This window comes from Amphiprion ocellaris, chromosome 6 (genome assembly GCF_022539595.1).
Source record: "Amphiprion ocellaris isolate individual 3 ecotype Okinawa chromosome 6, ASM2253959v1, whole genome shotgun sequence".
Lineage (NCBI taxonomy): Eukaryota > Metazoa > Chordata > Actinopteri > Pomacentridae > Amphiprion > Amphiprion ocellaris.
This window is the reverse complement of record NC_072771.1, coordinates 30,418,536-30,434,745: the sequence shown is the minus strand read 5'-3', so window position 1 is coordinate 30,434,745 and position 16,210 is coordinate 30,418,536. Positions and strand designations below refer to the sequence as shown.

General features: G+C 39.3%; 2 protein-coding genes across 3 annotated transcripts; one reads left to right on the top strand and one right to left on the bottom strand.

Moving 5' to 3' along the window:
• Nucleotides 1-7: 7 nt before the first annotated feature.
• On the bottom strand, nt 8-5,155 carry znf367 (zinc finger protein 367). Its single transcript, XM_023277678.3, has 5 exons — nt 4,619-5,155; nt 3,641-3,791; nt 2,847-2,966; nt 2,320-2,458; nt 8-2,214 (listed from the first exon to the last, which is right to left on the bottom strand). The coding sequence occupies exons 1-5, from the start codon at nt 4,895-4,897 to the stop codon at nt 1,956-1,958; spliced, it is 948 nt and encodes a 315-aa protein (XP_023133446.2). The 5' UTR covers nt 4,898-5,155; the 3' UTR covers nt 8-1,955.
• A 2,150-nt stretch (nt 5,156-7,305) lies between these two features.
• LOC111573476 (intracellular hyaluronan-binding protein 4-like) lies at nt 7,306-16,197 on the top strand. 2 transcript variants are annotated; one of them, XM_023277664.3, is made up of 9 exons: nt 7,306-7,693; nt 8,648-8,885; nt 10,005-10,155; nt 10,648-10,788; nt 10,908-10,979; nt 11,072-11,152; nt 11,632-11,806; nt 15,730-15,918; nt 16,011-16,197. In XM_023277664.3, the coding sequence occupies exons 1-9, from the start codon at nt 7,688-7,690 to the stop codon at nt 16,074-16,076; spliced, it is 1,119 nt and encodes a 372-aa protein (XP_023133432.1). In that variant the 5' UTR covers nt 7,306-7,687; the 3' UTR covers nt 16,077-16,197. The 2 variants fall into 2 exon arrangements, with proteins under 2 accessions (XP_023133432.1, XP_023133433.1); XM_023277665.3 differs by lacking the exon at nt 7,306-7,693 and adding an exon at nt 8,277-8,559.
• The last annotated feature ends 13 nt before the right edge of the window (nt 16,198-16,210 follow it).

Sequence of the window (16,210 nt, the reverse complement as noted above, 5' to 3'; positions counted from 1 at the left end):
TTCTGGGTCAGGTTCTGTGAATGTTTATTGAAGATCAACAAAACAGTGTGGACAGCCTGTCAGAGAAGTCTTACCTTTAAGATGTGTAATAAAATGTCTACCAAGCAAGCAGGATCACTCTATACACTCAAATATGGAAGCTGTTGGAGGATGTTAGCAGAGGGGAAAACTGAAACTAAAATTAAAAACATCAAAGCTCTGTAAATTGTGCGCTCAAATTTCTAACACTACATGTATATATTAAATGCCATAATTTTCTCAAACCAAAAAACAGACGAAGGGTTACAACTGCCTCCAAATATACTGTAATTGGGTACAATAAATCATTTGGGTTTTTTGATTATCAGCAATTTTGTTTGCTTTCCAGTTTCACTGCAACTCCACAAAGGTAATTTGTAAATCAGATTCAAACATCACAACTAGACATTTCTGGTGGACAAAAAAAAAACCAACCAGAGGCAGGGCACACATGAGAGGCTTCTTACAGTGTTGAAGGATGTAGTGTTGCTTTAAAACAAAACAAAACAAAACAAAAAAAAAAAAACAGCACTACACAAATCAGTTTATAAAAAACAAGTGCCCTCTTCCTGGACATTAAATCTAATCGGTGCATTGCAAGCTTAATCCAAGACTTAATGGCAGGTAAGTGCTTAAACAAAATCAAAGGGATGAAGTTGTTGTGTTTTACAGTTGTGGGATATTTTTTTTTCCCTTTTATCAAATGATTCCAGCTCTTAAAATATGAACAAACCACGAGCCAGAAGAAAAATACGGTAAAATAAATATGTCAGAACTTAAACTGTGAAATGAGATGATGTAGAATTGTCGCACACTACTATGATGCTATGCTGGTGTCTAATCTGGTCTGCCACCTTTTAATATAAAAGATGACTGACGTGGATTGTAAAACATCTCCCCTCTGGTTGGAAAACAACTTTTGGCCTGCCGGTCAAACACACTTACAACTGGCATTAAAATGGAAACATGGTATGTCCTGACGAGTACTCTGGACCTTCACATTGTAAAATATGAATGAACTTAATCCAGAAGACATTAGATAGGAGACTATAGCTCCATATTTGTTTTGTAGTGTCAGGCAAATATAGAGACAAGTGGTAAAGCTGTAAAAGTTTGGAGTCTTTGAAGAGTTTGTGCCTGACCAGACCTCTGGATTAGGCTTGCAATGATTACCTTTCACTCAAAAATAAAAATGACCCTTATCAAATGTCAGACTTATCCAGCTCCTCTGACTTTTGTGTCCTCTCCTCCACCTTTGCTCACCACTTATTAAATAGAGCTGTACCGGTGAGGCTAAAACTATTTAAATCCTTCTCAGTCCATTTCAACAACCACTGCTGTCATCAGTGGCTATGAAATTGTGCTTATAGCGCCGGAGATGAAACCTGGGAACACGGTGAGAGGCCATCTGACAGTTGGAATGCAGCTTAGCATTTCCTATATTTGACCACACCCTGTATCATTCTGTCCATCTGAGCTTAAACCATATATACATCAGTCATTCACACTCTCTTATTCTCACAATATACTTACAAAAAACTCGTTACCAAAGTGCAAACAAAACAAATTAAAAACATAATAGGTGTTCTTTCTTTTGCCTTTAGAAGACAGAAGAAAGAAAGACATTCTTCATATAGTCAAATCTACAATTATAGCAGCCTAAAAAGGATAAAATGTAAGCTGAATAAGGTGCTTTAGCTTGTGCCTTCCTGGTGCTGCGAGGGGGAAATTGATGATTCTGTCCATAACACTGATCTCAGGCTAATTCAGCTCCTCCAAGTCTGGTTTCACAACTTTATAGAATAAGCTAAACTAATCATTAATCGGTGTTTATGAGCAATTTTTAGCGGCAGCACATATTGCAGGAAGGCGGACTGGGGATGGAGGTATGAGGGTCAGGGAATGGGAGGCCAGGATCAGGGAGGTGGGTGAGGCGTTCAGGCAGACAGGTTGTTGGCCAGCTCGATGAGCGCCAGAGCCCCATGGAGACGCTCCCGCTGCTCCTGGAGGCGGCGCTTGGCTGCTCCTCCCTGGGTGCCCTTCTCCTCCTCGGCCATCTCTTCTTCTTCCCCGTTCTCTTCATCGGACTGGAGGAACTCCATGGGATCCTGCTGCTCCTGGTCTTCCCCTCTTGTCTTTCCCTGTGGCTTCACCTTGGTGGTTGTTGGGGCGCGTTGCTCGCGGGTTCGCCAGTACCTGCGAGGACAAAGGGTATGTTAAAATGTAAGCAGAAACTGACTTTAAATGCATGAAATTTCTGCTCAGTCAAGTCTTTGCCTGTGCAGTCTTGTGGTTACTTACTTAGCCAGCCACTCTGCCACAGCCTTGTTATCCACAGACTGAGCCTTCCCCTGGCCTTCCTTTGGTTCCTCCCTCTTCAGGCGGGAGAAAGGATGCTTGGGGCAGTGGCGGTTAGCATGTGTGAACCGGTTGCCACATCCTGTAGGGAAAGAAACCATGTCAATAAATGCAGTAAGCCATTATGGTTTACTATTGCTATGAGAAGACTGCAACATGTCAAAGTAGTAAGAACAGATCTGCATTTTTAAATCAGTGAAGTATTACTAGTAAATAAATGTTACTAATCACTTGCCCTGTCAATTTTCAGGAAGTACTGCCACTGTCTGCTTTCTGTTTCACAGGTACTTTCCAAATGCTTCAAAAGTAACTTAAAAACTCCAAACAAACTGTGCCGTTTCATGTCACTGGAAAGTACCTAAAAAGTGACTAAAAGTGAAAGTCACATGACTTTATGTTGTTTGGCATGGCAGCCTGTGTTTATTAGCTCATCTCCCAGGTCTTTTCTAAAATTCACACTTCAAACCCACCTTTCTCTGAGCAGACAAAGGGTTTTTCTCCAGTGTGCAGCCGCTGATGCGTCTTCAGCTGACCACTCTGAACAAACGCCTTCCCACAGTTTGGGTAGTCACACAGATAGGGCCTCTCCCCTGGAGCGAAAGAGGGATATTGTTAGAGCAAAAGTACTGTCATTGATTCTTTTCACTGTCGATTAATCTGTCTGTTATTTTCTTGATTAATGAATTAACTCTTTGGTCTCCAAAATGTCAAAAAAAAGGGTGAAAAATATTGATCAGCATTTCAAGGTGACTTTCTCAAATGTCTTGTTTTGTCCCCAAACCAAAGATATTATGGTTGCTGTCACAGAGAAGTAATGAAACCTGAATACATTTAGATCTCAGAAGCTAGTCAATTAATTAAAATTGATAATCAAAATAATTGGCAACTACTTTAAAAGCTGACAACTATTAAATTAATTGTTGCAGCTCTAGTAGTCATTAAACAGTAATACTACCCTGAAATTCAGAATACGAACTCAGGGTCAAGTCACTGTTATTTATATAGCACATTTTTAAACAGCCTTTGAGTGAACGTGCTTTCTGGGGGAGAAATCAGACTGCAAATGTAAATGTACCTAACAAATTTAAATCTTATGGTGAGGATCCTAGAGTTTGATTTATACTGTGAATTTACTTGAGTGCATAAAATATTGCAGGTAAAACAATACGAAAGTATATAAAATAAAATTAACCCGATTAGATTCATGTATCGATCAATATCCTTGTTCAATATTAGTGCACCTGCCTTGTTATCGCTCTCTCACCTGTGTGTGTCCTCTTGTGGGCCTGGAGAGATTTCTCTCTGGGAAACACTCGGTTGCAGATGTTACAGCGGATGCGGCTGGATGAAGTCTCCCCCTCACTTATCAGCTCCCGGACTGTGTCAGCCCGAGGTCTGCCTCTGCGGATACCATCCTGATGGCAAGAGTACACAGCATTTTTGCACTGGCTACACCTGAAGTGCACATTTTCGAGAGTACAACATGTTTTCATACACTCACAGTCTTATAAACATATCACATATAATAATACTTTATTATAACAAAGGAATGGTCAGTAGGCAGCAGTTGCTTGCATTTTTCATTAAAACGTAACTTTCTATCAGTTACAGTTTCCTTCGATGACCTCATGTGTTACATTGTAGCACGCTTGCTCATTATGCCTCATTCACATCCGGGTACATTTTTGGCGCGCGACTGGACGTCATGTATGAGCAGCTGCTCCACAACCAGGAAGTAAGTGGGGTTTAAAATCCATGTCACACCCTAATGCGCGGGCGTTTTTTTTTAAATGACTCTTCATCTCGGCCATGTTAAAACTGAGCCTAGACACATTTTTACAACTTTAGGTAGTCATATGTTAGAAAATGAAACGGTTAATAGTCTATAACCTGCATTATTCTTCCTATTAGGACTCGGTTTGGGAACGTTTGTCTTAAAAGTTGGCATTTTCAGCATGCACGCGCTCCACTATGACATTTTACGTTATTTCTACTAGTTATACATATATTAAGTGTTGTTATGAGTTACAAATGCTGCTAACCGTGTGTTACAGTGTTGTCAGACGTGAAACTGCTCAGTCCTCAGCAACATTACTGCCATGAAAGAAGGTAAGATATATATATATATATATATATATATATATATATATATATATATATATATATATATATATATATATATATATATATATATATATATACATATATATATATATATATATATATATATAAACTTTTCTACCTTTATCTGGTCGGGTGAAGGCGCCGTGTCCGCCTCTCTGGCCGTCTGTGTCCCGGTGGGGGATGCAGCTCCGCTCACCGAGCCCGGGCTCAGGGTCACATTGTGGGCGTTCTCCCCCCATTTCCACGGGTAGACCATGAAGTCGCTGAAGCCAGGGCTGGTGGGCGTCAGAGCCTCCGCTTTCCTCGGTTTTATCGGGGTGGTCTTGATGACGGACACCAGCACTCTTTTGGGAGAGTCGTTGCAGAAAATTACATGCGGGTGCTTGTTATCAGCCATGATATGGGTGTCTAAATCCCACTGTTGGTAGCAAAAACAGTTGAACTAAACTGGCAGTTTGGATCAAATTAATGAGCAAATGTTATAAATAGTTGGCCTTTTCAATCCGGAGTGAATATGTCCTTCATTTCCGAAGAGGAATAGAGAAAAGAAAAGGCCTCTGCTGCGCTCTTTGCTACAAAGTATCCAGAAAATTGAGGCTGGAGCTGAGTTTCCCTGTGGTCGCAGCGGGCCGTCTGAACTGACCTGTGTGCGCCTACAGGAGCGTTGTCCCGCGTTGCAAACTCGCGCCTGAGCAGTTTCCTGACCAATCAGCTGCAGGGATCCATACCCACGTGTCAGAAGCAGCCACTGAAACAAACCAATAGGAAGAACAGAAAGCGGCCTGTGCGTAAAGATTGGTGGAGCCGTTTTCGTCCAATGAGATTTAAACACTTGACGCGCGGTCTCGCAAGTTGACATCAAAATTGTCCAATGGGGACAAGCAGAGCGCAAAAAACAGCCAATGAGTGTGAAGGGCGGTTAATTTTACAGCCCGGACGAGCAGATGGCTCTTTCCCGCGCTGAGGAATCTGTTTATGTTATTACATTTTTTGTGTGTCATTTTAAAGGGAAAGGAAACGGTGGTTCTGAGGCGCCAAAATTGCGTAATCATTTAGGGCGGAAACAGTTGGACAAAGGCTGCACTGTGTGAGAGAAATAGAAATACAAACTTAGGGCTACTGGACATTTTGTTTGCGTTAAAGTGGTGCATCTTGGTCATGTAACTAAATCCCACTTTTCTTTATATTACACGCAAACCCCCTACAGTAGTAAATAAGGTGTGATTTACATGATTCCACGTGTTTGTCTCAATAACTGACATCAAGTGTGCAGCTATTCTGCCAAGGCAAGCCTTTGTGTTTGTCTTAGGAACATATTCCATTTCCTTTAGTCTGTTTGTGTCTCTCATACTTCAGTTATCTACAAAAGACAATCCAAATGTATTTCATTGCCCTGTACAGTGTCTTTAAAAGGTGGTTTTCCTGGCCAAGAGGAACCTGAGAGAGACCTGATTTGCACTCAAAAGCACACAATTCAGGTTATACTATACACACCATACTCCTAACTTAAATGTACTAATGGTACCTTCTATGATTCATTTTTCTTGCTTTCTGTATTTGAATGTGGTGCTCCTACATTATCTTATAACAAACATTGTAGACTTTTTATTTATTTTATTTTTACAAAAAAATACACTCAATACATTTTTAATAATATATTTGTATGTCAGATTGGGTAAAAAAAAAAGTTTGCATTTTTGATAATTTCATGCAGATTTTCTTTTTACAGGTCATTTTCATTGTTATTGAGCACAATCTGTGTGTTTACATTCAATTCAGCTTATTAAGTGTAACTGAAACTGCCTGTAAGACTTCATCTCTTGGAGTTCATCCACTCTTTGTAGTATGTATTAATATTAACACAGTAGCATAAAATGCAAGAGTCTTCCAAAACCCTGTAAATAAATATACAGTAAACTGTATACTGTGGGTTGACTCCATAGACTTGTAGTTTGTACTCTGACCACTAGATGAAGCTAAATTTCATTAAATACAATATGTCCTGACTCATGCTGGTAGTGAGGCTGTCAGCTTAATCATGTTTGATGTTGATGTGATTATATTGTAAGTTATTGTCATATTGGGCTTTGGGAAGCACTGACTGACATTTTCTTACCATTTTGTGACATTATATAGAACAAACAACTAATCGAATAATCAACAAAATAATTGAAAGAGTAGTCTACAATATAAATACTTGTTACCTGCAGCCATTTTGCCAATTATTTTGAAGTGACAGATCTAGGACAAAGTTGGAGGGAAGATCACAACTTAATTAGAACTGATACTTAAATTACTGACAAAAAAATAATATCACATCACCATGAATGCTTAGCCTATACACTTAAAATAAAGATATTTGATGGACCAACTTAAATACACTGCTTTAATTGCTGACACACAATTGAACTAAGTTCATCCAAATTCAGTTAAAAAGTCATATCAATGCCACCAATTTAAATTAGATATACTTAAAACATTAGATTTTTCTCAAATAAACTGCTTGCATTGTTACAATTTAGGTAATTGCTTTAGATAAAATATAAAATGCAAAACATGATTTTGTCTATAGTTTTGCTTTTCTTTCCTTTTCTTTCATCTGTAATCTTACTGAAAAAAAAGTTGATTTGCAGAAAAACTTAAGAGACATTTAAAGGGACAAAGTGTAGTTTCAAATCGATAGAATCCACAAAGTAAACTGTCTTCAGTTTGCTTTTGTGGAGTAAATTACTTCAACTACAGCTTAAATACACGTTTTGCAGTGGGCATGTAGAATTTGAGCTAACAAGATAGCTGGTTGTAAACTAATATTGCTCACTATCTGAAAATTTATGTTAACTCAAAGTCACTACTCTTGATTTCCTCAGACCAGTAAAATTATTTCAATGCTATTTAATGATTAATAAAGTAATTATGAAAATGTACCGCCAGGAGGCTAGTTTACCTTCACCAAATCGATGCTCTCACATGTTGAAAATAAAATAAATATTCTCTGAATTATGTTCTACACCGGTAAAAACAAGGGGGAAAAAAACAATCTTATTCTTTATTATTTCCCATGATGCACTTGGTAGAAGGACGTTATTTGACCTGAATCAGTTACACAGGTACACTGAGGTTTAGCGCAGTTATTTCTACCAACAAGACGGGAACAGCTGCTGCCATCTATAAACACCATAAAGTACATATGAAGGTAAAGAATTTTTTACTACTTTCTTGATACAATTTCTGCAATATACTTTTGTGTGAATTTAACGACTGATGTTAACATAAGGATAGATGCTAACGTAGCTAGCTGCTTGGTTGCCATAGTAACAAGTATCAGTTATAAGGTAATATGAAGCTAGGTTGCTAATGAGCATGAGTTAGAATAAGTTAAGCTAGCTAATGTTAACTGTGTCTTCATTTAAGCTACATATAATCAACTATGTGTGAGGAATAAACGTTATCCTGGCTGTGTTAAGTATGTATCCAATAGCAGTAACGGCGTTACCGTCCGTTGTATTTAAGTATTCATGTAAAACGTTAGCTACCGTTAAATGAGAAAACATTTCAACAGCCAGCTTAGTGGTAAAGTACTTCATTACTACTTAATTCTTGTGTCATTTATTAATTACTTATATTATTTCCAACTTTGAAAGGAAGGAAAATATCCAATAGCTGAAGATGTAAGATGGGGTCACTGTACGGTTAAATGACCGTTAAATTAGCTCATTTAGCTTAAAAATGGATATTTATTTTTAAATGTTTTGTGTTTATTGGTTCACGTTAGTTTGGGGGGGATCCCTTTAACTTCAGCACCTGTGCCAATTTGATGGCCTGACTAAGCAGAGAACCATCCACCGACTCTGGCAGCTAAAGAAGTCGAGCCAAGCGGATGAGATGAATATTGATTAGTGACCAGCCTATTGATGAGCACTGGGCCGGGCTGCAGCGGCTCCCCACACGTGTAAACATTTAAAAGTGATGACAAACTGCTGTGCGCATTTGCTGGATGTTTACTGGGGGAGCGAAGTACTGTTCTTCTGCTCTTCTTTCTTGTAGCTGCGCTGGAAAACGGTGCTCTAGCTTTGCTGTTTGCAAGATATGTGCTCAAATTGAGGAGGAAATCAGTCTTTGAACTGCCTTTATTTTCACCCCCACACAGGCTAAAATGCTGCCGGACACCTACGGGTGCGTCGTGGCGAACAGGTTCGGTGATCTTCTAGATGACGATGCCGATCCTTTTGACCTGATCAACCAAGTGGAAACGGAGAAGGAGAAAAAGAAGAAGAAGAAAAAGGAAGAGGATGAGAAGAAGGCCAAGCTGAAAAAACCTGGCCAAAAGGAGTCCCAGAAGGACAGACGCGCCCCAATCGCTTTGGACGGTCAAGACCCGGTTCCGGGTAAGCCAACAGCCTGCCTGCAGCACTGTGACACACCCCAGAGCCAAACGATTCTGGTAGCTGCGAGCATTTCTAGACTAGTTTGTCCAGCCAAGTGGGAACAGTATGACCAAGCTTTGTCAGCTGCTAATGATGCAAAGTCAGCGAGGCTGCACATGTGCATGCTGTTGTGGCTTTCCAGGTCGCTTTGTTTGTGGCACATTTCTAGTTAGCAGCCAGTTCCAAACTGCATTTAAATGCATATACATGACTCCAGCCGCTCAATAAAAGGGAAAATAGAAACAGTTTTTTACTTTCATTTTTCAAAAGCAGTGGTGGATGAGGCTTAACCGTCCTGTTGTCTTCATTTACGGGCATCAAAAAATATTGTTTCCTTGTCTGAAAAAAATCCAAAAGTTCATCAAAAAAATTCCCCAAATTTCTGAAAATTTGCAAAACCTTCAGGAAGAAAATTCCAATAATTCCTTAAGTTTCCCCTGAAAGTTTTATTAAAAAAAAAACAAAACAAAACCCAAATTTGGCCAGAAAATTCTTCTAAACATTTTCAAAAAATGAATAAAAATCTTCTCCAAAAAAGTCCTAAAAATTCTAAAATGATTACGTTTATATCAGTCAAACTTCTAATGTTTTCTTTAAGAACATTCACATAAAAATCAACCAAAATCCAGCGAATTTTGCTGGATTTTGGTTGATTTTTATGTGAATGTTCTTAAGAAACATTTTTAACATTTCTTTGTGTCCACCAAAAAAGGTTCAAAAATTTCCCGAAAATGTGGACATCAGAAGTTTCACTGTGAAAATATTTTTTTTCCCACATTTTCAAACTTTAAAACGGGTCAATTTTGACCCGCAGGACAACACAAGGGTTAATAGAATGTAAGCAGGAGATTGAGGAAGGTTTTTAAAGTCAGGGTGGAGGCCGAAAATTGTACTGGAAGATTCAAACATCTAGACAGCACTTTGAGATAATATAGAATGCATTTAACTGGCTTTATACATTTTAGTGGTTTATCCTGATTTGCCAAACAAAACATGAAGAAAAAAATTACCAACACATAGGACATCAAGTGATAAAACAACACTATGACAATATCCCTCCCCCTCACTTTGTGTCCTCAGTCCGCAAGCAGCAGCAGGCACGTCCTGCACCAGTGACTGAGAGTGGAGATGGAGAAGAAGCCCAGAGGGGCATGAAGAGAGCTGCTGCTGCTGCTGCCAGGCAGCGTAGGGCCAACCAGGATGAACACCCACAAGAGTTTTCCATCTCTAGGTATGTATTCTCATGTAAAATGTGGCTAATGGAAAACTCTGCATTGCTTCCAAAGTCTGTACATATTGATTTTTAAAAAAGAAGTTCTAATTATGATTTCTGTAAATTGTTGTCTTCGTTAGTTTCCATGAATGTAATTTTTTTTTTAACAGAGGCATTTTTCGGCTTTCCTTTGATCCTAAGTATTATCAAAAATAAGAAGGCAACATTTGGAAGAAAAAATAGCGCTTTCTTCTTCTTGAAACAAAATCCTAACTTCCTCATTCCTCACAAGTAATGAAATGCACCGCTCATTCAGTGCACTGAAGTTTTCCCTAGTGTGATAGCTGCTTATGGCAATATTAACCAACATGTTAGCATATGCCTGTACAGTAATTTTTATTGATGGAAGTCATGTTTACATGCCAGTGTCTGTCACATTAATCCCAGCAGTTGGGTTTAAAATGTAGGAGCTGCCACAGGAATAAACTGAGTATTCCTCTCATTTACTAGGCCCTCTGAGAATATTGACTCTGACCTCAAGGGCAGAGGGGGTGTCAAAGGCAGGAGAGGAGCAAAGGGTGGAGGATATACAAGGAACACTGACAACTTCAATCAGAGAGGCAAGAGAGAATTTGATCGACATAACGGAACGTAAGCTCTTTTGTTCATGTTGCAGTCCAATTTATAAAGCTTCATTTTCATTAGATCTCTTTTATAATGGTGTAGTTGTATTCAGTCAGTCATCAATCAGTTTTAATACAACCATGCAGAGGTATCTCTCCTGAGGAAAAGAGAGGAGGTAGGGGAGCCTGGAATTGGGGCAGTGTTGAAGAAGCTTCAAAGTAAGTTAACTTTCATTAGTATGAAAGTGACAGCTTTTATCTTTGGGCACAATAGAAATATAATTCTGTTTGTCCACATCCCTTTTGTGAAGTGACTTGATGGAGCTGACACCTGATGCTCCAGTCAAGTCAGAGGAGCCCCAAATACCAGTGGAAGACGAGAATCTGAATCGGTGAGTGACACATTAGGTGTTTTCTTTAAAGCAATATCAGTGCCATCATGTGGTTCAATGGCAAACAGTTGTCTAGTCCAGGGAAGGTATAAAAAATTAAAATCGTAGCTGTTTTAGCATTTACAAACTGATAGAAGGAAAGAAACCACAAAAACATGTACAAAATGACTAAAAATCCAATGCATTTAAGCATTAAATAGAATCCTGCTTTCCTTTAACTGTGTATTTGTGAAAAATTCTAAGACATCCACCTGCTTCATGGGGATAAATTTTTTTTTACGTATCATTATTAAGTTGCAAAATTTACAAAAAAGAATCCTGACAGTGAGATGTCATTTCTTCTGGTGACAAAGTTGTATTGATGAGAAACAACCTAAGAATCTCTGTTTGACAGTGGCAGACTAGATTTGAACTTTAAGACCAAAACAAGTCAAACGAAAGCGGTCTGACAGATGTAGTTTGGTCCCAATTTATGATAGAGCAATGGATGACGAGGATGGAGAGATGGTGGTCCAGGTTGCCATGGAGATGACCCTGGATGAGTGGAAGGCCCTGCAGGAGTCCAGTCGTCCCAAAGCAGACTTTAATATCCGCAAAGCAGAGGACAAGATTCCCTCCAAAGCCAAGGTCATCCACCAGTCAAAGCACATGGAGGTGAGAGTGGAAATAACTAGAAGGAGTTTGTTGAGGAATCACTCTTTTTTCTTTGTATTCCCTTGCAATAACTCTTGCATTTCCTCAGCTCTTACGAAAGAGACTGGGCTGTAATATGATATGAGTATTGGGTATTAGAGTACTGGTGGTTGTGCAAGTGTATATACAGTCTCAACTGTGGCTGCTCAGGTGCAAATCTTTCCCACTGCAGTTAAAGATTAGAGGAGCTACATCAGCAGCTCCTGCTAATATGACCACATAACTGTGCTGTGATTGTGGTGGTACTCTAGGTGTTACGATTATGGTTGTGACACTATAGTGGGTGAACTACGCGCAGTGGTTGTTTGTGCAGTGAAATGATGGGGCTAAGCATTGTTCTGAATCCGTAGTTATCCTTTTTTTTATCGTGGTAACATGTATTAACATATCTGTCATAGAAGCACAACAAGTTCATATAGTTCCAGCACAGCTAGATGGATCCTCTGTAGATTCAATCATAAACTTCAGCCATCACAGCCCAGCAGAACAGCTGCGGCTGTGCTCACAGTCAGTCACATAACTGATAATGCTCACCCCTGTGAAATGACAGTAATAAATGTGTCATGTAAATTTTTATATCATCTCTTGTTTCTGTAACATCTGGAGTGCTTTTTCCTGAAACCGGCAGTGTAATATAACTGGAGTGGGCCAACACACCAGCCATATGGATCAGGCAGAATGCAAAAACTAATCCTAAACTTAGTGCAGGGTAATACATTATTGTGAGAGGTCACCGAAGTGATTTTTTTCTCTCTAAGATTTTGCTTGTTTCCCTGTAACACACAGACTGGGCACTAAGCATAGTGAACTAATTGTTTGGATTTTTTTTTTTCTTTTTAGTGTCACAGGTAAAAGTCAAAACTGTAATGAAAGAATTTCCTCACATTGCAGTTTCTTTGTAGCACATTCACACTGATTGCATGCCATTCGAATAACATCCTCATTGTCAGTGTGAAGCATAGCTGTGAATAGAGGCAGAAGGAGATGACTTTGGAGTGGTTAAACCTGTATTTCAATGTGAGTGTTGATAAAGTGCTAATACTGTCACCCTTACTGGTAGATTTTGTTGCTCTTAGAGTCATAGCAATTGTTCTCATTAACTTAAATGAGATATGTGTGTGTGTGTGTGTGTATATATATATATATATAATCTAAAGTCTGTCTCACTCTCCACTGCATGTCCTCATTGTGTGTGAGGAGCTGTGCCCTTCTGTTAGGACAGCAATGCTAAGAGCAAAGAAGAGACCGGAAAAAGTCACTACTCAGTCAGTACTAGGTTTTGAGTGGCGTTCCTTCTCTGCACCATGCTTTTCATTAACGGAAGTAATTACTGGCTGAAATTCCATTACTTGGGCGATACTTAAATTATCTTGCTCATCAGTCAATAATACATGTGCCACTGGTATTGCACATCCCTGGTTTTATAGCGATAGATGTTATATAAGTAGATGTTTTGGGGCTTTACTAGAAATCCGTTAGTTTACCTCCTGTGAGTTTGAACAACAGTTGACAAGATGAGTACAGAATCAGTTGTTTCTGTAATGGTGTTTTAAAGCTTCCTCCATGTTTCAGTCAGCAAAGCTTTCTGCAGCATACTCTGTATTAATGAAAGTAACTATTGGATGACATTGAAAAGCTTCAATTGAAAATGAATAGCTTGGATTTTTTTCCATTGCTATTCCACAGATGCTCTATGGGATCTAGGTCAGGACTCTGGAAGGGCCAGTCTAAGACAGAGTTCTCCTGGGCAAACTATTCTTTAAACAAGGGCTGGTATGTGTTAGTTTATTCTGATGAAAGGTCCACTTCTAATGAAGAGTATTTTGGCTGATTTCTTAAAGTTTGCATTCAAGATTACTCTGCACTTCAGAGTTTGTTTCCATTAATACAGTGGCATGATAAAGTAAATAAAATCACCATCAAATGTGATCTGATCTTTGTTAAAATCATACAAATGAAAAACAGTGTCTGCTTTAACTAAAACCACCCAAACATTTATAGGTTTTCATAATTTTAATGAGGATAACATGTAAACAATGACAGAAGGGGGAGGAATAAGTAACTGAACCTTCTGCCTAAGGAGACTTTGAGAGCAATTAATACCAATTTTTACCAAATAATTTAAGTCAGGGGTGTGTCCAATTACTGAAGAGTGGCTTAAAGCTGCCCTGCCCACTATAAAACACACACCTGGTAAGAATTGTGTCTTGATGAGAAGCATTGTCTGATGTGCACCATGGCTCACTCAAAAGAGCTCTCCGAAGACCTGCGATCAAGAATTGTTGATTTGCATAAAGCTGGGAAAGGTTACAAAACCATCTCTAAAAGTCTGGATGTTCATCAATCCACAGTTAGAGAAACTGTCTACAAATGGAGAGAGTTTGGCACTGTTGCTTCTCTCCCAAGGAGTGGCCGTCCACCAAAAATGACAACAAGAGTTCAGCGCAGAATGCTCAGAGAGGTAAAAAAGAACCCTAGAGTGTCTGCTAAAGACTTACAGAAATCACTGGCACAGTGCAATATCTCTGTGCATACATCTACAATATGTAAAACACTGACCAAGAATGGTGTTCATGGGAGGACTCCACGGAGGAAGCCACTGCTGTCTAAAAAAAAACATTGCTGCACGTTTAATGTTCGCAAAAATGCACGTGGACACTCCACAGAACTTCTGGCAAAATATTTTGTGGACTGATGAAACGAAAGTTGAATTGTTTGGGAGGAACACACATCATGTATGGAGGAAAAATGGAACAGCTCACCAACATCAACACCTCATCCCCACCGTGAAGCATGGTGGAAGGAGCATCATGGTTTGGGGCTGTTTTGCTGCCTCAGGGCCTGGACAACTTGCAATCATTAATGGAAAAATGAATTCAAAAGTTTATCAGGATGTTTTGCAGGAAAAGCTGAGGCCGTCTGTCAGACAGTTGAAGCTAAAAAGAGGATGGATGCTGCAACAGGACAATGACCCAAAACACAGAAGTAAATCAACTTCAGAATGGTTTCAGAAGAACAAAATACATGTTCTGGAGTGGTCAAGTCAAAGTCCTAACTTGAACCCCATTGAGATGCTGTGGCATGACCTCAAGAGAGCAATTCATGCCAGACATCCCAGGAATCTGACTGAACTGCAGCAGTTTTGTAAAGAGGAATGGTCCAAGATTGATCCTGATCGATGTTCCAGACTGATCTGCAACTACAGGAACCATCTGGTTGAAGTTATTGCTGCCAAAGGTGGGGCAACCAGATATTAAATACGAAGGTTCAGTTACTTATTCCTCCCCCTTCTGTCATTGTTTGCATGTTATCCTCATTAAAAATATGAAAACCTATAAATGTTTGGGTGGTTTTAGTTAAAGCAGACACTGTTTTTTTCATTTGTGATTTTGACAAAGGTCAGATCACATTTGATGGTGATTTTATGCAGAAATGTGAGAAATTCCAAAGGGTTCAGATACTTTTTCATGCCACTGTATATACAATGCCAGTGTAAGAAAAATTGCTCCAGCCTCTGATGTTCGCTCCTACATGCTCTGCTGTACGGTCTGGTTGGAAATCGTCCTTGGGCTTTTTACATACAAACTTTCTATTGTCAGATCCATATATGTGAATTTGTGCTGATCTGAGAATAACATAAATCTCCAAAAATGGCTTTTATTTTGTTCATTTGTAAATTTAATCTAATTTTTGTTACCATTTTGAGGGACATATTGATGTGTTCTCTCGTGACAAAAAGTGGTGTTTGTTTTTTGAAGCATCACATACCAGTTTCTTTAACGTTTTATGATAACCTTACAAACCTTTTGATAGACTGCTTAGTGTTCAACTGTTTGAATACATTTTGGACCGTGGTCTATTAGGCATTTGCTTCAAACTTTCAGACCTTCAAGGCCACTATGGAGGACTTGGAGGAAGAAGGAAACTTTCTCCGCAAATCTGTGAACGACATCACCTCCCTTTTGGACATCAATTTTGGGAGTCTTGGACGCCCCGGTCGTGGGGGCCGAGGAAGGGCAGCACGAGGTGGTCGAAGTGGTCGTCCAGAGAGAGCTAGTCCCATACTGGAGAAGGTGGGCTGATTTGCTGTGCACTCATCTCACCTACCAGAAAATAATTAGCAAGATGCTGTTATAATGAATGACAAATACCGTTTTCCCATTAGGAGGATGGTCTGGCACCTAACCCTGATGACCCAGAAGACTTCCCAGCTCTAGCAACAGGAAGATAATTGATTTTTTTTTTTCTCTTCATTTACCTCGTTACAAAACAATTTTCATGTTTCTGCTATTCTTTGGGTTTTGGGTTCTATTGCACTGAATGCACTGTTCAATAAATGCCTTTGCAAGTTTCTTTTTTTTAATG